This window comes from Eurosta solidaginis, chromosome 1 (genome assembly GCF_040869045.1).
Source record: "Eurosta solidaginis isolate ZX-2024a chromosome 1, ASM4086904v1, whole genome shotgun sequence".
Lineage (NCBI taxonomy): Eukaryota > Metazoa > Arthropoda > Insecta > Diptera > Tephritidae > Eurosta > Eurosta solidaginis.
The window spans coordinates 37,810,852-37,835,844 of record NC_090319.1 but is presented as its reverse complement, the minus strand read 5'-3'; the positions used below and the strand labels follow the sequence as shown (position 1 = coordinate 37,835,844).

Below are 24,993 nucleotides of genomic sequence, written 5' to 3'. Positions count from 1 at the left end.
ACCGACCTAGACTTCTTTTAATGTTTTTTTTTTAAGTCGGAGTTTATGTTAGTGAAAATCTTAGAGTTTTTAAGCCATTGATATAATTACTCGGTAGGTATGATAGAGTTTGACGCCTAAGTTCTATCAAGGGTGATAGAATCGTCATCAATTCTGGTGCCGATCACTTGACGAATGTAATTTTCTTGGCTTTGTTGAATAAATTTTGATTGATTGAATGAACGCACTACACAATTGACCTCTCTGTATAACAATTGGGAAAATTTTTATATTGTCATTGAAAGCAGAATTTTTTAGTCTGTTAGCTAAGCCCATTTTTTGTTAATAAACGAGCAAAATACTACTACAACTCTACAGCAAGACCAGTCTTCAAAACTTTCAAGACATATGTATACATATATGGCGCCCGAGCAGGGAACATACATTGGGTACTGTCAAAAAAAAATATTTGTAGGATACCTTCCTTAAGTCTTAAATTCGCTAATGAAATTTGAAAAAGGTTCGTTTTTATTTGGTTCCGGAAATCTGGCCTTGCCTCTCCATATGGCTTCAGGAGTTCTTGTGCCTGCGGGCGCCATATATGTAAGCTTCGAAGGTTTGTAGAGTGAGTAATTGCTTTTCGCGTAAATTTAAAATATTATATTTATGTCACATGAAGATTAAACATTTTAATTTAATTTAATTTAAAGCAATAAGTATTCTTTTACAGTTATGATTCGATACGATAATTTGAAGAGGAAATTTTGTTACTGTTACTTAAAGCTTATTTATCCAGTTTGCTGTCTGGGTTATTTGCAATAACTTCAATTAGTTCTAAAACAACTGCGAAAAAACGTAAACACTTCGAACATATTGGGAATAATACCGAAAACCAACCCAAAAAAAAAATGTTTATACTTCCGAGAAAATCGGAACAGCACCGAAAGTATTCGTAAGTTTTGGAAATAAACTCTGAAAGTATTCGTGCGAGCCGGAAAATTAACTGATTCATGCGGATTCGCATAAACATATTAAAATAAATAGCACAATAATTCGGAATGGTTCGAAAGAATAGTTCCGAAGAAAAACGAAATTGTTCCGAAGTCTCACAAATAATTTAAAAACTCATATAAACTCCGAATATACTCGGTATGCTATTAAAAAAAATTCTGAAAATATTCGTACACGGCGGCTGCCGTGGTGTGATGGTAGCGTGCTCCGCCTACCATACCGAAGATCCTAGGTTCACACCCCGGGAAAAGCAACATCAAAATTTTTGAACCAAGTTTTTTTTTTTAAAAGAAAATTTTTCTAAGGGGGGTCGCCCCTCGGCAGTGTTTGGCAAGCACTCCGAGTGTATTTCTGCCATGAAAAGCTCTCAGTGAAAACTCATATGCCTCGCAGATGCTGTTCGGAGTCGGCATAAAAACAAGTAAGTCCCATCCCGCCAATTTGTAGGGAAAATTAAGAAAGGAGCACGACGCAAATTGGAAGAGAAGCTCGGCCTAAAATCTCTGCGGAGGTTATCGCGCCTTACATTTTTTATTTATTTAATTTAAAAAAAAAAATACACAGTTCGAAAAAATTCGGAGTACTTTCGAAAAATATTGGAATATACTTGTGAATATTAGCTCTGCAAAATAGCTACGAAAATATTTAAAAAATCGCATTAACTCTCAAAAAGGTCGAAATCACTCCGAACACGAACGTCACAGAAATGTGTTACTTTTGGAGCAATTACAAAAATTACTGCGAAAAAATTCGAAGTACATAGCTGCGAAAAATAACATAGATAATATAAGAAATAATTCCGCAGTCTTAAAAACTAACACCTAAAAAATGCGGACAAATTTCGAAAAAATTGAATTAAACTCGCAAATATTGAGATTGGTTCTGAAAAAAAACTCCGAAAATATTTAAAAAATCGTAATAGCTCCTAAAATATTCGTAATTACGCTGTGCATTAACTTCGAAAAAATTTATTATTTTCGAAATAATTCAAAAAGTTAATGCGAAAAAAATTCGGAGAACATAGCTGCAAACATAACTTGGAAAATATCAGATTTAACTTCACAGTGCTGAAAACGAACTACTAAAAAATTCATAAGTACACCGAATTTTCATGTTCGAAACTTGTAGGTTTATTAATTTTATTGGTTTGCAAAATACGTCATATTTCCGAAGAATGCTGAAAAGAAAATACTCCGATTTTTTTTCGAAAAATATTTGGATTAATTCCTAATAAAAATTCCAAAACCATTCTTACTTATTTTAAAAAATCAAAACGAAAAACTTCATAGTACGTCCGAAAAAAAATTAAAATAAATTAATCGTAAATATTGAGTTTGGTTCTGAAAAAAACTCCAAAAATATTTAAAAAATTGTAATAGCTCCTAAAATATACGTAATTACGCTGTGCAATAACTTCGAACAAAATATATTATTTTCGAAATAATTCAAAAGGTTAATTCGGGGTACATAGCTGCAAAAATAACTTGGAAAATATCAGATTTAACTTCACAGAGCTGAAAGCGAAACACGAAAAATCTCAAAAGTACTGCGTATTTTCATATTCGAAAATTTTGTAGTTTAATTGCTGTGCAAAATACGTCACATTTCCGAAAAATGTTGAAAAAAATTACTCCGATTTTTTTTCGAAAATTAGTTGGATTAATTCCTAATAAAAATACCAAAAACATTCTTAATATTGAAATAAATTAATGGTAAATATTGGGATTGGTTCTGAAAAAAAAAACTCCGAAAATATTTAAAAAAATCGTAATTGCTCCTAAAATATTCGTAATTACGCTGTGCAATATCTTTGAAAAAAATTGATTATTTTTGAAATAATTCAAAATGTTAATACGAATAAAATTCGGGGTACATAGCTGCAAAAATAACTTGGAAAAACTTGTGCAAAATACTTCATACTTCCGAAAAATTTTGAAAAAAAATTGCTCCGATTTTTCTTTTTTTGAAAAATATTTGCACTAATTCCTAATAAAAATTCCAAAAACATTCTTACTTATTTTAAAAAACCAAAACGAAAAGCTTCATAGTACTGGCGAGAAAATATTAAAAGAAATTAACCGTAAACATTTGGGATTAATTATAAAAAATAGGTACAAAAATATTAATTTTTAATATAAATATAAAATCCTAAAACGAATAATTACTTCGAAAAAACTGATTGTATTCGGAACAATTAAAAAAAATTTCTACAAAGAAATTGGAAGCATTGGAATTGCCAAAAATGCCTTGGAAAATATAAGAAACAACCGCGCATTGCTGAAAATTAAATCCGAAAAAATTCGGAATTACTACGAATTTTTTTCTAACATTCCATAATTTTGTTGTTGTGCGTAGTAATAAATTATTGCAACACTGGTTTTGGAATTTTGCAATTTTTGCAAGTTTTTCAACAAAAACCACAATTTTCATGCTCCACAATCATTGTTTATTGCAGCCTAAGCAGCGCCAATCTTAAGCAACAATTTTGTTATTGTGTGCAATTTGTTTGTTGATTATATTGTGCAAATGTATTATAATGAAGCAGAGCTATTAAAATTCCACATAAACTTTCATTTTTACCTGCTGTTGTGAGTCATGACGAAAATTATTATTTGACAATGTTAGCTGATTGGTGGCGGCTGCAAGCGAACCAATACCACTATCCATTTTATATGTAACAAGCGCGAAAATTTTTAAAAACCAACAACGACTTTTTTGGTAGATATTTAAAGGCCAATTCGTTTATAAATGTTGCAAACAATAAAATGTGGCAGCAATTGCATTTTGAAAGCACAACGTAAACACTTTTTTGTTTTTTTTTTTCTCTTTTTTTGTTTGTTAAATTTTTTTTATTTGAATGCAGATTTTATTGCTTTGGGCTGGTCTTGAGCTTTGTTGCTGATTTTTCTTTCATTACAATATAACATACATATATTACATTTAATATTTATATGATTTTATTGTTTTGTGATTTTGTTTGTATGCATGTGTGTGCGTCTTAGCAAAACACACATACACTCACATGTGCATACAAATAACAGGTTCGCCGATTTTTCTTTTGTATGCAGTAGCAGCAATAACGCAAACAGGTAATTTTTTCATATTTGGGTAGAGGACAGGAACCACCAGTTCTTCATTTTTTTTTATTGAAATTTAATGTATGGAGGGTACTAGTATATTGATATAATAACACACACATTCATAAATAAAGAATATTTCTATGCAATTTTTAAATTTTTGCACTTAATTCATATATTACATACAATTTTTTTTTATCACATTTTTAGTTCGTATTGTCGTTGGTTATCTTCGAGTAATATCAATAATTATAGATTTTTTTATTTTTGGAATATCATTTGCTTATTCTTAGTTTGAATTCTCTATTTCTCAGGCAGCCAACTTTAAATCAACATTCTCAAATAATATTTTACAATTATTTCACCATATCACCCTTGCCACAGCCATTTAGTTATATTAAAACAAACATGCGTATTATATGAGCCATTCTTCTTCAATAGACAACCACAGCACAGCGCATAATTATTTAGAGGCACGAGCAAGCAAGCAATCAGCAACAGCAACAAGTAAGAAAAAGTACAGATTCCAATGTTTCAAAAACAGGTAGGCAAACACCGCACCGCACACTTCACTCGCCTCACGCACGTTTCGTATATAGCACAGTTCCTTAAATTTATCCGTAAATCTCGACCACTCGCGACGACACCCTACACGCTTTTGATACACAGCAACTGCATGCAATCGAGCGAAGTTGATACTGCTCAAACAACACTCAAACTTAATGTTAGCCAGGTGCGCGCAAACATACTCGAAATGAAAATGTTAAACGCTTTGCATTTTAGCTGTAACTCAAATTTCACTCAAAAACCATTTGTTGACTCGTATCGAGTTGTTGAGTGACCTCAAGTGGTTTATGTTAAGTTAAAGTGTAAAATGTGCTGCCAAACCAATTAAAAAGCCAATTTAGTAGAATGTTAAGCAACTAAAGACTATTGCTTAAGTGACGCTTAAAGAATTTCGTATCGGTTTGTTGCTCGTGAAAGGTGACACGATTACAATTTAGTAGCTATTGAGTGGTAGTAATTGAGCAAATGCTACGACAGTGAGTAGTGGAATTACTCCAATAAAATTCGAAAAAATTTATAATAAATTGGTAAATACTGGATAATAAATAATAAATAATATTCAAGGTTCAATTCGAGCTCAAGGCCAGAACAATAATTAGCACCCTTCGAAATGGATCTATCTGCGCAGCTATGGCAGGTTGTCTGAAAAAATTTTCTACTTACTATTCCAAAAACAAAATACAATTTTTCAAATTTAGAAAAATTAAAAAATAACAATAATTATCATTAGAAAAAAATTATTGTTCTGGCCTTGAGCCCGAATTGAACCTTGAATCATTTATCAATAGGCCGATAAAAACAAAAACAATTTAAATAATATTGTAACAAATTTTTGGGAAATTCCTGATAATTATACACCTTCTGCTAACGTTCGAATCGCTGAACTGCCGAATAAATAACTCCAATATTCAGTATTGCAAAATGGTCTTTATTTAGACTACTTTGGGAGTAGTACTTCATAATTATACTTCACTAAAGCGTGTTTAAATCAAACTCTCTGTTGCCTCGTTCGCATATTTCTCCTAACATGTAGACTTTTCACGAACACGCCTTCTGGAGCAGTTATATCTTATTTAGCTATATGCGTGTGAATGTGTGAGTAACAACTTCTGCTCTTAGCTCATGGTAATCTGGTGTGTAATTGTTTCTCTTACCCTTTCAATCTTATCTGCTGACTACATATGTGTATGTGAAATAATCTCTCTGCTTCAAGCTGCTGGTTATGTGTATGGAATATTCTTCGTTGCCTTGTACATAAGTATGGCTGCTTGCTTTAATGTGTACATGTACATAAGTGTGGCTGCTTGCTTTTTTGTTGTTGTGATTATTTAGTAACAGATTAGTGATGTTAGAAATGCTAATGTTCGCCACAATATATATAGTGTGGAATTTTAACTTAAAAAAATTTGTTAAATATTAAAGAAATAACTCAGAAAATATTAGGAATGGGCCCAACATTATACTTAAAACAAGTAAAGGTGTCTAAGTTCGGGTGTAACCGAACATTATATACTCAGCGTGAGCTTCAACTGTACATTTCATTTCAGATAAATTACTTTTCTACATAACACGTGGCACCGCCCGTTTAAAAAAAATGTCTCCCCATTTCCTCAAGTTTTATGATAAGTGAAATATCATTGATTCAAAACAATTTTTTGCTAAGTCATAGCTAATTATTCTAGTCTACGACCCTTTTAAACTTGTTTTATATCTAAGTTGTAGTGGTCTTTAAAAGATCTCGTCCATTTCTTCTAGAAATATTTCCTGCTATAAAGAAAATATCTGTACCCAATTTTGTTACGATATGTAAATTTTTCTTCGATTGATTTTTCGATAGGATTTGGCTCAGGAAAAAAAGCTGCACTACGCATACATAAAAAATAATAATTTTCGATCCTGCGAAATTTCATTTTTTTACTTTTTTCGACTTTGACTTTTAAGGTTTTTTTTCATGACCTACTAAAAAAAATTTTCATTTGATTGTAAAATTAAAATTTTTTTTTTTCAAAAAAACTGTTACTGCTAACGTTTTTAGCGGACATTTCTGGGTCGGACAGGGTATACATATGAACATTTTTTTAGTAGGTCATGAAAAAACCTTAAAAACCAAAGTCGAAAAAAGTAAAAACAAAAAATGAAATTTCGCAGTAAAAAAAAAAATAAATTTTGCAGGCTCGAAAATTATTTTTTCGGGTATGCGTAGTGGAACTTTTTTTCCTGAGCCCAAATCCCATCGAAAAATCGATGGCGCGATATCGGTTAACTTACGTCCACCCACCCTGATATATATGAATAATTTTTAAAATATTAGCAGAAATTTGAAAATATACGGAAATTAGCTTTGAAGACGAATACTTCTGATATATAGCCTACAGTAACAAATCTCGTAAAATTAACTTCCAAAAGAAAGTAGTAAGTTTTCTTAAAAATTGGAATAATTCCGGGTAGTAACTCCGAAAAATTCAAATAAGTCCTAAACCATTAGCATTACAAGTTAAAATATACGCATTACTTTTAGAAACAAGTATTGAAAAAGGATAATTCCGAAAATTTACTTCTAGACAACTCGAGCGAACGCAAATCGACACTGATGATGGCACAACGCCGAAACCGATTTGTCTCGAGACCAAATTTGACAAGGGATGACGGTATCGGTCCAATATGCATCAATTCTCGAAAACATCTTAAAATATAAAAAAAAAAAATAGCTCAAGAAACTGGAATCATAAGGAAGTATAAATAGTCTTTTGAGAACATTCGAAAATGTCTGGAGAACAAATTTAAATGACTCCGAAAAAAATCAATCAATTTCTGAAAATCTTTGGAACAGTTCCAAGTGATAACTGCGAAAAATCTAATATATTATCTAATCTAATCTAATATCTAATCTAATATCTAATATATATTATAAATGGGAAAGTTTGGATGTTAAGATGTTTGGATGTTTGGATGTTTAGATGTTTGGATGTTTGGATGTTTGGATGTTTGGATGTTTGGATGTTTGTCCAGACGTTTGTCTTTGTGACTCAATAACGCAAGAACGGCTGGACCGATTTGGATGAAATTTTGCACACATATAGCCAATAGTCTAGAAGGATCTACTAGCTATATATTTTTCAAAAGGGGCGTGGTCCCCGCCCCCTAGGAACAGTTATAATTTAATTATTATATTTTTTCGTCTTTGCGACTGAATCACGCCAGAATGGCTACACGGATTTTGATGAAATTTGGGACACAGACAGTAGTCTACTAGCGAAATTTTTTTCGAACATGGAAAGAGGGGTGGGGGTCCCACGACCCTTCGAGAAATTATTTTTCATAATTTTTACACATTATAACTTTACGTATACTGGCCTTCACCAATATCACAGACTCAAGGGGTCAAATAAGTCGAGGGCTTACAAAGTAAGCAGTGACACCCTCCGCCCGCCCCCCTTTATCTACCCCTCTGGTGTAAAATCCATAAATTGTTATAACTCAATTTAAATTTTCTCCTAAATCAATAGTTTTTGGTATCTGGTACATACAGAACGAGATCTAGACAATTTTGGAGGAACGATCAGTGGTCCTCTCCTCTACTCCCGCCATCCGCCCTCCATCAATTGTTTTTATTAGCACGCTTTTATTAGCTTTACCTGTATGTTTCTATCTAACTTTTTATTCGCTCCAATGCGCCTGCTGCCTTATTAACATGGTTTTATAATTAGCTTCACCTTATTTGTAATCCCGTAAGGGTCATACCGAGACCCTTCCGGGATCATTTCTGGATGGTTTTCGGGATCGGTCCGGGATTACGCCGGGGTAATTTCGGGACTTTTTCGGGACTATTTCGGGATCATTTTGGGACCCTTCCGGGATCATTTCTGTATAGTTTACGGGATCCGTCCGGGATCCCGTCGGGGTTATTTTGGAACATTTTCGGGACTATTCCGGAATCATTTCGGGACTATTTCGCGATCATTTGGGGACCCTTCCGGCATCATTTCTGGATGGTTTTCGGGATCCGTGCGGGATCTCGTCGGGGTCATATGGGGACTTTTTCGGGATCATTTGAGGGCTCTTCCGGCATCATTTCTGGATGGTTTTCGGGATCCGTCCGGGATATCGTCGGGGTCATTTGGGGACTTTTTCGGGATCATTTGGGGGCTCTCCCGGCATCATTTCTGGATGGTTTTCGGGATCCGTCCGGGATCTCGTCGGGGTCATTTGGGGACTTTTTCGGGATCATTTTGGGGCTCATCCGGCATCATTTCAGGATGGTTTTCGGGATCCGTCCGGGATCCCGTCGGGGGCATTTCGGGACTTTTTCCCGACTAATACGGGATCATTTGGGAACCCTTTCGGCATCATTTCTGGATGTTTTTCGGGATCCGTCCGGGATCCCGTGGGGGTCGTTTCGGGACTTTTTCGCGACTAATACGGGATCATTTGGGAACCCTTTCGGAATCATATCTGGATGGTTTTCGGGATCCGTCCGGGATCCCAATAGGGTAATTTCGGGATTATTAGGGGATCATTTGGGAACCTTTCCGGCATCATTTCTGGATAATTTTCGGGATCCGTCCGGGATGCCGACGAGGTCATTTCGGGACTATTTCGGGATCATTTGGGATACCTACCGGCATCATTTCTGGATGGTTTTTGGGATTCGTCCGGGATCCCGTCGTGGTCCTTTCGGGACTTTTTTTCGACTAATACGGGATCATTTGCGGACCCTTTCGGCATCATTTCTGGACTATTAGGGGATCATTTGAGGACCTTTCCGGCATCATTTCTCTATTGTTTTCGGAATCCTTTCGGGATCCCGTCAGGGTCATTTTGGGACTTTTTTGGGGCTAATACGGGATCATTTGGGGATCCTCTAGGGGTCGTTTCGTGACTTTTTCTGTTTTATTTCGGGATCATTTGGGGACCCTTCCGGCATAATTTCTTGATGGTTTGCCGGATCCATCAGGGTCATTTCGGGACCATTTTGGGATCATTTGGGGACCCTTCCGATATCATTTCTGGATCCGTCCGGGATACCGTAGGAGCCATTTCGGGATTTTTTGTTACTTTTCCGGGATAGTTTTTGGACCCTTCCGGGATCATTTCTGGATCTGTGCGGGATCCCATCTGGGTCATTTCCGGACTATTTCGGGATCATTTTGGGACCCTTCCGGAATCATTTCTGTATGGTTTTCGCGATCCGTCGTTGATTCCCTCGGAGCCATTTCGGAACCTTTTCTGGAGTATGTCGGGGTCATTTGGGGACTTTTTCGGGATCATTTGGGGCTCTTCCGGCATCATTTCTGGATGGTTTTCGGGATCCGTGCGGGATCTTGTCGGGGTCATTTGGGGACTTTTTCGGGATCATTTGGGGACTCTTCCGGCATCATTTCTGGATGGTTTTCGGGATCCGTCCGGGATATCGTCGGGGTCATTTGGGGACTTTTTCGGGATCATTTGGGGGCTCTTCCGGCATCATTTCTGGATGGTTTTCGGGATCCGTCCGGGATCCCATCAGGGTAATTTCGGGACTATTAGGGGATCATTTGTGGACCTTTCCGGCATCATTTCTGGATAATTTTCGGTATCCGTCCGGGATGCCGACGAGGTCATTTCGGGATTATTTCGGGATCATTTGGGATACCTACCGGCATCATTTCTGGATGGTTTTTGGGATTCGTCCGGGATCCCGTCGGGGTCATTTCGGGACTTTTTCTCGACTAATACGGGATCATTTGCGGACCCTTTCGGCATAATTTCTGGATAGTTGTCGGGATCCGTTCGGGATCCCGTCACGGTCATTTCGGAACTATTAGGTGATCATTTGAGGACCTTTCCTTCATCATTTCTGGATAGTTTTCGGAATCCTTTCGGGATCCCGTCAGGGTCATTTCGGGGCTTTTTCGGGATCATTTAAGGATGGCTTTCAGGATTCGTCCGGGAACCCGTCAGGGTAATTTCTGGACTTTTCCGAGACTATTTCGGGATCATTTTGGGACCTTCCCAAGATCATTTCTGGATGGATTTCGGGATTTGTCCGGGATGCCCTCAGGGTCATTTTGGGACTATTAGGTGAGCATTTGAGGACCGTTCCGGCATCACTTCTGGATGGTTTTCGGTATCCGTTCAGATTCCCGTCGGAATAATTGCGGGACTTTTTCGGGATCATTGGGGTCCCTTCCAAAATCATTTCTGGATGGTTTTTGGGATTCGTCCGGCATCCCGTCGGGGTCATTTCGGGACTTTTTCTCGAATAATACGGGATCGTTTGCGGGCCCTTTCGGTATCATTTCTGGATAGTTGTCAGGGTCTTTTCGGAACTATTGGGAGATCATTTGAGGACCTTTCCGGCATCATTTCAGGTTAGTTTTCGGGATCCTTTCCGGGTCCCATCAGGGTCATTTCGGGACTTTTTCGGCATCATTTAAGATTGGTTTTCAGGATTCGTCCGGTATCCGTCAGGGTAATTTCTGGACTTTTCCCAGACTATTTCGGGATAATTTTGGGACCCTCCCAAGATCATTTCTGGATGGATTTCGGGATCTGTCCGGGATGCCGTCAGGGTCATTTTGGGACTATTAGGTGATCATTTGAGGACCTTTTCGGCATAACTTCTGGATGGTTTTCGGTATCCGCTCAGGATCCCGTCGGAATTATTGCGGGACTTTTTCGGGATCATTTGGTGTCCCTTCCGGCATCATTTCTGGCTGGTTTTGGGATTCGTCCGGCATCCCGTCGGGTTCATTTCGGGACTTTTTCTCGACTAATACGGGATCATTTGCGGGCCCTTTCGGCATCATTTGTAGATAGTTGTCGGGATCCGTTCGGGATCCCGTCAGGGTCTTTTCGGAACTATTAGGTGATCATTTGAGGACATTTCCGGCATCATTTCTGGATAGTTTTCGGGATCCATTCGGGGTCCAGTCAGGGTCATTTCGGGACTTTTTCGGGATCATTTAGAGATGGCTTTCAGGATTCGTCCGGGAACCCGTCAGGGTAATTTCTGAACTTTTCCTAGACTATTTCGGGATAATTTTGGGACCTTCCCAAGATCATTTCTGGATGGATTTTGGGATCAGTCCGGGATGCCGTCAGGGTCATTTTGGTATTAGGTGATCATTTGAGGACCTTTCCGGCATCACTTCTGGATGGTTATCGGTATCCGATCAGGATCCCCTCGGAATCATCGCGGGACTTTTTCGGGATCATTTGGGGTCCCTCCCAAGATCATTTCTGGATGGATTTCGGGATCTGTCCGGGATCCCGTCAGGGTCATTTAGGGGTGTGTTCGAGATCCCGTCAGGGTCATTTCGTGACTTCTTCGGGAATATATCGGGATCATTTCTGGATGGTTTATGGGATCCGTCCATGACCCCTTAAGGGTCATTTCGGGACTATTAGGTGATCATTTGAGGACCTTTCCGGCATCACTTCTGGATGATTTTCGGTATCCGTTCGGGATCCCGTCGGAATTAATGCGGGACTTTTACGGAATCATTTGGGATTCCTTCCGGCATCATTTCTGGATGGTTTTCGGGATTTGTCCGGGATCCCGTCGGGGTTATTTCGGGACCTTTTCGGGGCTAATACGGGATCATTTGGGGATCCTCTAGGGGTCGTTTCGTGACTTTTTCTGTATTATTTCGGGATCATTTTGGGACCCTTTCGGCATAATTTCTTGATGGTTTGCCGGATCCATCAGGGTCATTTCGGAACCATTTTGGGATCATTTGGGGACCCTTCCGAGATCATTTCTGGATCCGTCCGGGATGCCGTAGGAGCCATTTCGGGATTTTTTGTTACTTTTCCGGGATAGTTTTTGCACCCTTCCGGGATCATTTCTGGATCTGTGCGGGATCCCATCTGGGTCAATTCCGGACTATTTCGGGATCATTTTGGAATCCTTCCGGAATCATTTCTGTATGGTTTTCGCGATCCATCGTGGATCCCCTCGGAGCCATTTCGGAACTTTTTCTGGAGTTAGTCGGGATAATTTAGGGACCCTTCCTGGATATTTTCTGGATGGTTTCTGAGATCCGTCCGGGAGCCCGTGAGGGTAATTTCGGAACTTTTTCGGGACTATATCGGGATCAATTTGGTACCCTTCAGGCATCATTTCTGTGTGGTTATCTGGATAAGTCTAGAATCGTGTCGTTGTCATTTCGGGTTTTTTTGGAACTACTTCGGGAACTTTTGGAAACACTTCCGGGGCGTTTCTGGATGGTTTTCGGGATCCGTCCGCGATAGCGTCGGGGTCATTTCGTGGCTTTTTCTGGATAATTTCGTTATCATTTTGGGATCCTATCAGGTTATCAGCTCATAAAGTTCTTTTTTTACTCAATTACAAAAATAAAATGCATTAGACAGAAAAAAAATTTTAAACAGATAACTTTATAAGCAGGCTAACGTGAATAGCCCACATATTTCATTTTCTCCTTGCGGACGGGGCCGCGGGTAAAGGCTAGTATATTATAAATGGCAAAGTTTGGATGTGAAGATGTTTGGATGTTTGTCCAGACGTTTGTCTTTGTGACTCAATCACGTAAGAACGGCTGGACCGATTTGGATGAAATTTTGCACACATTTAGCCAATAGTCTAGAAGGATCTACTAGCTATATATTTTTCAAAAGGGGGGAGGTCCCCGCCCCCTAGGAACAGTTATAATTTAATTATTATATTTTCTAGTCTTTGCGACTGAATCACGTCAGAACGGCTACACGGATTTTGATGAAATTTGGGACACAGACAGTAGTCTACTAGCGAAATTTTTTTCCAACATGGAAAGAGGGGTGGGGGTTCCACGACCCCTTCGAGCAATTACTTTTTAATAATTTTTACACATTATAACTTTACGTATACTGGCCTTCACCAATATCACAGACTCAAGAAGTCAAATAAGTCGAGGGCTTACAAAGTGAGCAGTGACACTCTCCGTCTCCCTCCCCCTTCTCTCCACCTCTGGTGTAAAATATATAAATTGTTATAACTCAAAATAAATTTTCTCCAAAATCAAGAGTTTTTGGTATCTGGCACATACAGATCGAGATCTCGACAATTTTAGAGGAACGATCAGTGGTCCTCTCCTTCTACTCCCGCCATCCGCCCTCCTTCAATTGTTTTTATTAGCACGCTTTTATTAGCTTTACCTGTATGTTTCTATGTAACTTTTCATTCGCTCCAATACGCCTGCTGCCTTATTAACATGGTTTTATAATTAGCTTCACCTTATTTGTAATCCCGTAAGGGTCATATCGAGACCCTTCCGGGATCATTTCTGGATGGTTTTCGGGATCGGTCCGGGATCCCGCCGGGGTAATTTCGGGACTATCTCGGGATCATTTTGGGACCCTTCCGAGATCATTTCTGTATAGTTTTCGGGATCCGTCCGGGATCCCGTCGGAGTTATTTTGGGACATTTTCGGGACTATTCCGGAATCATTTCGGGACTATTTCGCGATCATTTGGGGACCCTTCCGGCATCATTTCTGGATGGTTTTCGGGATCCGTCCGGGATCCCGTCGGGGTACTTTCGGGATCATTTGCGTATCTTCGAGAGATAAATTCTTGATGGTTTCCGGGATCATTACGGGACCTTTTCGGGGTTATTTTGGGTCCCTTTAGGCATCATTTCTGGATGGTCTTCGGGATTCGTCCGGCATCCCGTCGGGGTCATTTTGGGACTTTTTCGCGACTAATACGGGATCATTTGGGGATCCTTTCGGCATCGTTTCTGGATGGTTTTCGGGATCCGTCCGGGATCCCATCAGGGTAATTTGGGGACTTTTTCGGGATCATTTGGGGGCTCTTCCGGCATCATTTCTGGATGGTTTTCGGGATCCGTCCGGGATCTCGTCGGGGTCATTTGGGGACTTTTTCGGGATCATTTGGGGGTTCTTCCGGCATCATTTCTGGATGGTTTTCGGGATCCGTCCGGGATCCCGTCGGGGTCATTTCGGGACTTTGGCGCGACTAATACGGGATCATTTGGGAACCCTTTCCGCATCATTTCTGGATGGTTTTCGGGATCCGTCCGGGATCCCGTCGGGGTCATTTCGGGACTTTTTCGCGACTAATACGGGATCATTTGGGAACCTTTTCGGCATCATTTCTGGATGGTTTTCGGGATCCGTCCGGGATCCCATTAGAGTAATTTCGGGACTATTAGGGGATCATTTGGGGACCTTTCCGGCATCATTTCTGGATAATTTTCGGGATCCGTCCGGGATGCCGACGAGGTCATTTCCGGAATATTTCGGAATCATTTGGGATACCTACCGGCATCATTTCTGGATGGTTTTTGGGATTCGTGCGGGATCCTGTCGGGGTCATTTCGGGGCTTTTTCTCGACTAATACGGGATCATTTGCGGACCCTTTCGGAATCATTTCTGGATAGTTTTCGGAATCCTTTGGGGATCCCGTCAGGGTCATTTCGGGACTTTTTCGGGATCATTTAAGGATGGTTTTCAGGATTCGCCGGGAACCCGTCAGGGTAATTTCTGAACTTTTTTCATTTCTGGACTTTTTCGCGACTAATACGGGATCATTTGGGAACATTTTCGGCATCATTTCTGGATGGTTTTCGGGATCCGTCCGGGATCCCATTAGGGTAATTTCGGGACTCTTAGGGGATCATTTGGGGACCTTTCCGGCATCATTTCTGGATAATTTTCGGGATCCGTCCGGGATGCCGACGAGGTCATTTCCGGAATATTTCGCAATCATTTGGGATACCTACCGGCATCATTTCTGGATGGTTTTTGGGATTCGTGCGGGATCTTGTCGGGGTCATTTCGGGGCTTTTTCTCGACTAATACGGGATCATTTGCGGACCATTTCGGAATCATTTCTGGATAGTTTTCGGAATCCTTTGGGGATCCCGTCAGGGTAATTTCGGGACTTTTTCGGGATCATTTAAGGATGGTTTTCAGGATTCGTCCGGGAACCCGTCAGGGTAATTTCTGGACTTTTCCGAGACTATTTCGGGATCATTTTGGGACCTTCCCAAGATCATTTCTGGATGGATTTCGGGATCTGTCCGCGATGCCGTCAGGGTCATTTTGGGCTATTAGGTGATCGTTTGAGGACCTTTCCGGCATCACTTCTGCATGGTTTTCGGTATCCGTTCAGGATCCCGTCGGAATGATTGCGGGACTTTTCGGGATCATTTGGGGTCCCTTCCGACATCATTTATGGATGGTTTTTTAGGATTCGTCCGGCATCCCGTCGGGGTCATTTCGGGACTTTTTCTCGACTAATACGGGATCATTTGCGGGCCCTTTCGGTATCATTTCTGGATAGTTGTCGGGATCCCGTCAGGGTCTTTTCGGAACTGTTAAGAGATCAATTGAGGACCTTTCCGGCATCATTTCTGGATAGTTTTCGGGATCCTTTCGGGGTCCCATCAGGGTCATTTCGTGACTTTTTCGGCATCATTTAAGATTGTTTTTCAGGATTCGTCCGGGATCCCGTCAGGGTAATTTCTGGACTTTTCCGAGACTCTTTCGGGATCATTTTGGGACCCTCCCAAGATCATTTCTGGATGAATTTCGGGATATGTCCGGGATGCCGTCTGGGTCATTTTGGGACTATTAGGTGATCATTTGAGGACCTTTCCGGCATCACTTCTGCATGGTTTTCGGTATCCGTTCAGGATCCCGTTGGAATAATTGAGGGACTTTTTCGGGATCATTTGGGGTCCCTTCCGGCATCATTTCTGGATGGTTTTTGGGGTTCGTCCGGCATCCCGTCGGGGTCATTTCGGGACTTTTTCTCGACTAATACGGGATCATTTGCGGGCCCTTTCGGCATCATTTCTAGATAGTTGTCGGGATCCGTTCGGGATCCCGTCAGGGTCTTTTCGGAACTATTAGGAGATCACTTGAGGACCTTTCCGGCATCATTTCTGGATAGTTTTCGGGATCCTTTCGGGGTCCCGTCAGGGTCATTTCGGGACTTCTTCGGGATCATTTAAGGATGGCTTTCAGGATTCGTCCAAGAACTCGTCAGGGTTATTTCTGGACTTTTCCGAGACTATTTCGGGATCATTTTGGGACCTTCCCAAGATCATTTCTGGATGGATTTCGGGATCAGTCCGTTATGCCTTTCAGGGTCATTTTGGTACTATTAGGTGATCATTCGAGGACCTTTCCGACATCACTTCTGGATGGTTTCCGGTATCCGTTCAGGATCCCGTCGGAATTATTGCGGGACTTTTTCGGGATCATATGGTGTCCCTCCCCAGATCATTTCTGGATGGATTTCGGGATCTGTCCGGGATCCCCTCAGGGTCATTTAGGGACTATTAGGGGATCATTTGGGGACCTTTCCGGCATCATTTCTGGATAGTTTTCGGGATCCGTCCGGGATGCCGACGAGGTCAATTCGGGACTATTTTAGGATCATTTGGGATACCTACCGGCATCATTTCTGGATGGTTTTTGGGATTCGTCCGGGATCCCGTCGGGGAATTTTTCTCGACTAATACGGGATCATTTGTGGACCCTTTCGGCATCATTTCTGGATAGTTGTCAGGATCCGTTCGGGATCCCGTCACGGTCATTTCGGGATTATTAGGGGATCATTTGAGGACCTTTCCGGAATCATTTCTGGATAGTTTTCGGAATCCTTTCGGGATCCCGTCAGGGTCATTTCGGGACTTTTTCGGGATCATTTGGGATCCCTTCCGGCATCATTTCTGGATGGTTTTCGGGATTTGTCCGGGATCCCGTCGGGGTTATTTCGGGACCTTTTCGGGGCTAATACGGGATCATTTGGGGATCCTCTAGGGGTCGTTTCGTGACTTTTTCTGTATTATTTCGGGATCATTTGGGGACCCTTCCGGCATAATTTCTTGATGGTTTGCCTGATCCATCAGGGTCATATCGGGACCATTTTGGGATAATTTGGGGACCCTTCCGAGATCATTTCTGGATCCGTCCGGGATGCCGTAGGAGCCATTTTGGAATTTTTTTTACTTTTCCGGGATAGTTTTTGGACCCTTGCGGGATCATTTCCGGATCTGTGCGGGATCCCATTTGGGTAATTTCCGGACTATTTCGGGATCATTTTGGGATCCTTCCAGAATCATTTCTGTATGGTTTTCGCGATCCGTCGTGGATCCCCTCGGAGCCATTTCGGAACTTTTTCTGGAGTATGTCGGGATAATTTAGGGACCCTTCCTGGATATTTTCTGGATGGTTTTTGAGATCTGCCCGGGAGCCCGTCAGGGTCATTTCGGAACCTTTTCGGGATCATTTTGGAACACCTTCAGGGATCATTTCTGTGTGGTTCTCTGGATACGTCTAGAATCGTGTCGTTGTCATTTCGGGTTTTTTTGGGACTATTCCGGGAACTTTTGGAGACCCTTCCGGGGCATTTTTGGATGGTTTTCGGGATCCGTCCGCGATAGCGTGGGGGTCATTTCGTAGCTTTTTCTGGATAATTTCGGGATCATTTGGGATCCTATCAGGTTATCAGCTCAGTTAGTTCTTTTTTTTACTCAATTACAAAAATAAAATGCATTAGACAGAAAACAAAACTTTAAACAGATAACTTGATAAGAAGGCTAACGCGAATAGCCCATATATTTAAATTTCTCCTTGCGGACGGGGCCGCGGGTAAAGGCTAGTATCAAATAATTCCTAAAATCTTAGCACCAACTTAATGCTTGTACACAATTAATTTGAAAAAGAACATATATAAGATACTTAACAATTTCAAAACCAAACAGGAGTTAAAAAATAAGTATAAGATACTGAAAATATGCGAAAACATTTCGAAAAAACCGAAATTTTTTAAAAATGATTCCGAAAAAGATTAAAATTACTCCTTAATCGTTATACTTATTTTGTAAATAACTTAAAAATATTAATATTTGGCGCGATTCACCTCCGATAAAATTGAGGGGAGCCTCAAAACAACTTTATAACGAATAATTGTGAAAAAAAAACTTCTCCAGAAATATTCGTACCAACATTCACCCACATTATCTTGTATTGGGCTATATCTCGAGATCTTGAAATTTTTCCTAAGCTACCTTTATTCCGAAGACTGACAAGAGCTTGCAAAAATGGATATCAAGTCGATACAATTTATACAGATTTTGCAAAAGCTTTTGATACTGTCTCACATAATATCTTACTGAAAAACTCAAAAATTTAGGCTTTTATTCAGCTCTTCTAATGTGGCTTAAGTCGTAAATCTCTAATAGAATTTCGTTTGTAGTATTAGATCTTACCCTTTTGTGGCCACTTCAGGCGTGCTTCAGGGTAATATTTTTGGTCCTATACTGTTTTTTCATATATACTTGATATTGACGAATGTTTTAGTCATTCAAAATATCTCCTATGTGCTGATGAGCTTAACGTTTTCAGCACAATTTCGTAGCCATCCTATATTCTGGCTCTTCAATGTGACTTAAATGAGCTTGCTGAGTGGAGTAAAAGAAACAAAATGACTGTTAACATCAATACATGTTACCATATGACATTTTCGAAGACGAAAATTCGATTTCATTAGGTTTGCTTTGCAGCCACTTCATTTTAGTGAGCCTATCCCATCTTACCCAGTACGGTGTATGCTTATTGATGTACAGTTTGTAGCTTGCAGAAGGACTATTCATTACCTTATGTTCATTTTTGACCTTCATAGTGGCTACATTGATTCTCCGGATCTTCTCGGGTTCCTAGACTTCAATGTACCTTGTAGGATATTAAGATCCAATTTACCCTTCCATATACAAATCACTAAATACAATTATTATAATTTTGCGCCCATAATGAGGTATTTAACTGAGTATAATAAAATATTTAATAACCTTGATTTAGACTTTGCGATGCCTAGATCCTTATTTTTGCCAAAGCTTATATCTTATTACCATTAGTTTTTCATTGTATTTTAAGTTAGTTAGTCTTTAGTACTAATTCAATATTGTTATCTAGTCTTTAAGGTCGATGTAACCATAGACTCAAATAAAATGAAATGAAATATCTAACTAACGACTTCAGACTAATCTCTGGTTTCCTGTCGTTTCTTCTAAACCGTTGGAACGCGTAATTGCTCTGCTCATACTGGACTGGATTCCGGGTTGGTAATAATAATAATACCCAACGGATTAATACCTTCCAAAGCCCGCCCGACCGGCGTGAAGGGCGCATCCGCATGACGCACGGATTTGTTATTGCGGAGTCGTTGATAGGCGGAGGTGTGTTAAGCGTCGAGATCTAAAACTGCTCAACTACAGAATAAAAATCATCAGCTGAGTACTATACATAACAGTTAGAAATTACATAACAGTTAGAAATTATATATATACATACTACATTGTTAAATAAGTAAACATTTTTAATTTATTTGATTTGGTTTTTTTTTTTTTTTGTTAAAAGTTAAGATAGGATAAGACAGTTTTCTTTTTGGTAAAAAGTGAATCCGTTATATCAAATGAATTAGAATGTGTGTTAAAATTATGACACAAACACCGAAAAGGTTCATTTGATTCGAAATTAGTTCTACACTGCCTCAAAAGAAGAGGTTTGTAATGTCTTGACACCCGTGATGGGACGTTAAAATTTACTTCAAAAGTATTGGACTAGAAATCAGCCCATTCATGAGTTTAGCCATAAATATAACGCCTAGCATTTCTCTACGACTTGCAAGAGTTGGAAGATTGATAAGCTTTAACCGACTAGTATAAGGTGGAAGATTATACGCAGAGTCCCCCTGAAACTTCTTTAAAGAGAAAAGTAGAAATTGCTTTTGTATTGATTCAAGTCTATCTGCATGGACTCGATATTGTGGATTCCAGACTATTGATGCGTATTCTAGTATCGGTCTAACTAAAGTGATAAAAAGAGATTTAGTTACATAAGGGTCACTAAATTCGTTGGACCACCGTTTCACGAATGAAAGAACACCTCTAGCCTTATTGACAGTAGCATTAATATGAAGGTTGAAACTAAGTTTAGCATCTATCGTGACTCCTAAGTCCTCAAAATAGTTTACTGATAGCAGACAAAAATTATTAATTACGTAAGAGGCTGCTGGCAAAGATCTTCGAGATAGGCACATGAATTTGCATTTATTGAGGTTCAGCGGCATTGAATTTACGTTGCACTAAGTAACTAGGCAGTTTAGATCCGCTTGGAGCAAGGGACGTTCTTCGATAGACGCATAAGACCTAAAAAGTTTCGCTTCCGAAGGCATTCGGTTCTATGTACCGGAGCGACTCGAGATTTTTCCCGACCAAGGACTGTCATTTCAGTGTGACCCCATCTAATTTGTTTCCCCCTCTTTTCCGGCAGCAATCGTGCAGGTCAGGGAAACAGACTCTTAGTCCCTACCTCCGTTTGCACCGTCTGCCAGCACAGAATATATAGGTTTGCGACATCCGCCCAATGTAGCTCCTGCCTTGGGTGGTGCCACTTTCTTAGATGTTCTGGTCTCCGCGACGGCAACCCCCCGACGGGTTTCATCGCGCCATGTTGCCAGGTCGCAAACCCAAATCATCCGGGTACCCCAATGCTTGCCCAAGGACGCCCAGTCCCAGGGCCACAACAGCAATTGCGTCCTGGCCTTCCACAACCCAGGCGTAGTCACCCGTCACTTACCCCCAGAATGGCGGCGTCTCCCCTTATGCACTTCAGAATTATGCAGTTAAACTGTAATGGACTAACTGGGAAGATTACGGAGATAGTCGATTTCATGAAGCGGCACAACATCCGCATTGCTGCGATTCAAGAGACTAAACTCACAGCAGGATCTTCATTGCAGACCTGCTCTGGGTATAATGTCCACAGGAAAGACCGCGAGAGCTGAAATGGAGGCGGTCTCGCGTTTATCATACACCACTCTGTGCAATATTATATATTTGATTCTGGCATCGACCGCAGGGACAATGTCTTAGAACGTCAAGGCCTATCTGTCCGGTCAGGCGATGCAAACCTAGAAATCATCAACATCTACATCCCTCCTGCCACCTGTTGCCCCAGTGGATACCGCCCTAATATCAGGGCCTTACTCACTGGCAACAATCGCATTTTCTTAGGCGATTTCAATGCTCATCATGATCTATGGCATTCAAACTTGCGGGCGGACAGTAGGGGTGAGATGTTGGCGGATCAAATAGAAGAAACGACGTTCTGCACAATAAACGGAGACGCCCCCACACGTATGGTAGGAAGCTGTCACAACTCGCCAGATATCTCAATCGTGAGCGCAGAACTCGTAAACTGCGTCAACTGGCAGCCGATGGCAACATTGGCATCCGACCACCTGCCCATACTTATTTCGCTTGAGCGTACCGCCGACTTCATCGTCACTGAAAAACGCACTTTCATAAACTTAAAAAAAGGAAAGTGGGAAGAATATAAATCCTTTACAGACAACCGCTTTGCTGCCTTCCCTATCCCGACTGATGCCAGCCAAGGGGAGCGTGCCTTCCGCAATGTCATGGAATCCGCCTTGGCACATTTCATTCCCGCCGGGAGAATTCCCGAAATCCGGCCCCACTTCCCGGCGCAGGCCGCAAACTTAGCGAGAGAATGTGACCTTATAAGACAGCTTGATCCAGGCGACCCCCAAATAATGGATATAAACCAAGGCATCAGATTGCTTGTGGATGAACACAAGCGGGCGAAATGGAAGGAGCACCTAAGAGGTTGTAACCTCTCTACCGGTGTGGGTAAACTTTGGTCCACCGTAAAGTCCCTATCGAATCCGACTAAGCATAAAGACAAAGTTTCCATCGCCTTTGGCGACAAAGTGCTGTCGGACGCGAAAAAATGCGTGAGCGCTTTCTGCCGACAATATATAATGCATCCTACGGTCGGCAAAGATAGACGGAGAGCCAATAGACACGCACATAAACACAAATTCAGCGCGTCACAAATCACCATCACCGCTGAAGAGGTTGAGGACGCCATTGGTCGTGCTAAACCATCCAAAGCAGTGGGCCCAGACGGCATAGCCATGCCGATGCTTAAAAACCTAGGGAAAGAGCGTTTCAAATATTTAGCGCATGTCTTGAACCTGTCTCTTTCCACCTTTGTCATACCTGAGAAATGGAAAATGGCAAGGTGGTCCCGCTACTAAAGCCTGGGAAACCAGCTAACAGGCGAGTCGTATCGTCCGATATCTCTCCTATCGCCAGTGGCAAAGACGCTTGAAGCCATTTTGCTCCCTTATTTCCAAGCAAATTTACAGCTAGCCCCCCATCAGCATGGCTTCAGAAAACTCCATAGCACTACCACCGCGCTCAATGCCATTAGCACCCAGATAAATTGCGGTTTAAATCAATACCCCCATCATAGAACAGTACTCGTAGCGCTAGACCTATCAAAAGCTTTTGATACGGTCAACCATGGCTCGTTACTGCAAGACCTGGAAGGGTCTACCCTTCCCCCATGTCTTAAAAGGTGGACCGCAAATAATCTGGGTGGTCGGCAGGCATCGGTGCAATTTAGAAACGAAATATCAAAACCAAGGAGAATTAAACAAGGGGTGCTACAGGGTGGTGTCCTATCCCCACTTTTGTTTAATTTCTACATATCTAAGCTGCCTTCACCACCGGAAGGAGTCACAATCGTTTCCTACGCCGATGACTGCACAATAATGGCCACAGGCCCAGGCCCAAAGATCGATGCGCTATGCAATAAAATAAACGGCTACCTCCCTGATCTCTCCAGTTTTTTCGCCTCGCGAAACCTGGCATTATCACCGACTAAATCTTCTGCGACCTTATTTACAACATGGACGTCCCAAATGTCGACCATTTTGAACATCCACGTCGATGGCACTACGATACCGACTGTCCTACACCCCAAAATCCTGGGTGTGATGTTTGATCAGGATCTACATTTTGGTGAGCACGCAGCCGCAATTGTTCCGAGAATTCAGAGCCGTAACAAAATCCTCAAATCCCTCGCTGGAAGTACTTGGGGAAAAGATAAAGAAACGCTCATGACTACATACAAAGTAATTAGCCAGCCGATAACGTGCTACGCGTCACCCATATGGTCGCCAAGCCTAAAAATCACCCACTGGAAGAAATTACAGGCCTGCCAAAATACTGCTCTCAGAATCGCCACGGGCTGTCTTCTTATGTCCCCAGAATACCATCTGCATAATGAGGCGAGAATACTCCCCATCAGGGAGAGAAATGAGATGCTGACCAAACAGTTCCTGTTGAATACCCAGAAACCTGGGCATCCCAACAGACATCTGATTGATGAACCAGCACCGCTTAGGGGCTTAAGGAGTCATCTCCGTAAGCATTTTGAGGAAATACGGCACCTGATAACCCAGCCGTATGAAGTGAAAAAACACAAGCAGGTCCTTGGTGAACTCCATAAAAGGCGTCGGACCTTTATGCCGGGAATTGCCCGGTGAATCCAGTACTCAAAGAAAATTATCCAAAACTCGCGGAAGAGGAACGCATACTCCCCAGGGAAACGCGTGTCACTCTTGCTCAACTTCGTTCTGGATACTGTAACAGGTTAAAGTCTTACCTATCCAGAATCAACCCCGACATACAAAATGTATGCCCCGCTTGCAATGTGTCCCCACATGACACCAACCATCTCTTCAATTGTAATGTGGAACCAACGCCTCTAACATCCCTTTCCTTATGGTCCACCCCTGTTGAAACGGCAAGTTTCCTTGGACTCCCGTTAGAGGATATTGATGACAATTTGTGATCGGTCGCGGCTATTAGGTGGGGCGAGCATTGCTACAACAACAACAACAACCTAAAAAGTTTTACATCATCAGCATACATTAAGATTTTGGAATATTTTATAGTGGTACAGATATCATTAATAAATAGCAAGAACAGAATTGGACCAAGGTGGCTGCCTTGTGGGACGTCAGAGGGAACATCGATGACATTTGAAAAAGTATTTTTAAAAATAACTTTTTGCGTTCGACCGCAGAGATACGACGAGATCCACTGGGTGAGACCAGGTTGGAAGCTAAGCCGATCCAGCTTGTAGATAAGTAAGGAGTGGAATACTTTGTCAAATGCTTTACTGAAATCAGTATAAATAACATCTGTGTGAAGATTTTCTCTAATGCAATCAATATTATTTAAATGCTTATTTATCAAAATATCTAGTCACAATGCCTGCAAAAAAATTGGCAGTCATATAACAATTTTGGCAACCATACCAATAGCAGATGTCAACTTTCACGAAACCAAATGTGAAGAATATGCATAAACACCTACATACAAAGGTGTATAACTTTAATTTACATATGAATATAAAGTTGCTTGAGGTTATATGTACATAAGTATACAAAAAGACATTAAAATACATTTTCATCAACCATATGTGATTTATTTATAAGCACTCCCTAAAAGACGTGATATAAATTCT

General features: G+C 41.0%; 1 protein-coding gene across 8 annotated transcripts in view; it reads right to left on the bottom strand.

Moving 5' to 3' along the window:
- The window catches only part of pyd (polychaetoid), a 174,418-nt gene that overhangs the window by 79,435 nt on the left and 69,990 nt on the right, over positions 1–24,993 (bottom strand). The window contains exon 1 of one of the 8 annotated variants that reach the window (XM_067786965.1): positions 3,571–4,730. The exons of the other annotated variants lie outside the window; for them this stretch is intronic. Within the exon in view, the coding sequence (XP_067643066.1) occupies positions 3,571–3,657 (87 nt within the window). The 5' untranslated portion in view covers positions 3,658–4,730. Of the gene's footprint in view, positions 1–3,570; positions 4,731–24,993 lie in introns of those variants that run through there. 8 annotated transcript variants of the gene reach the window in all.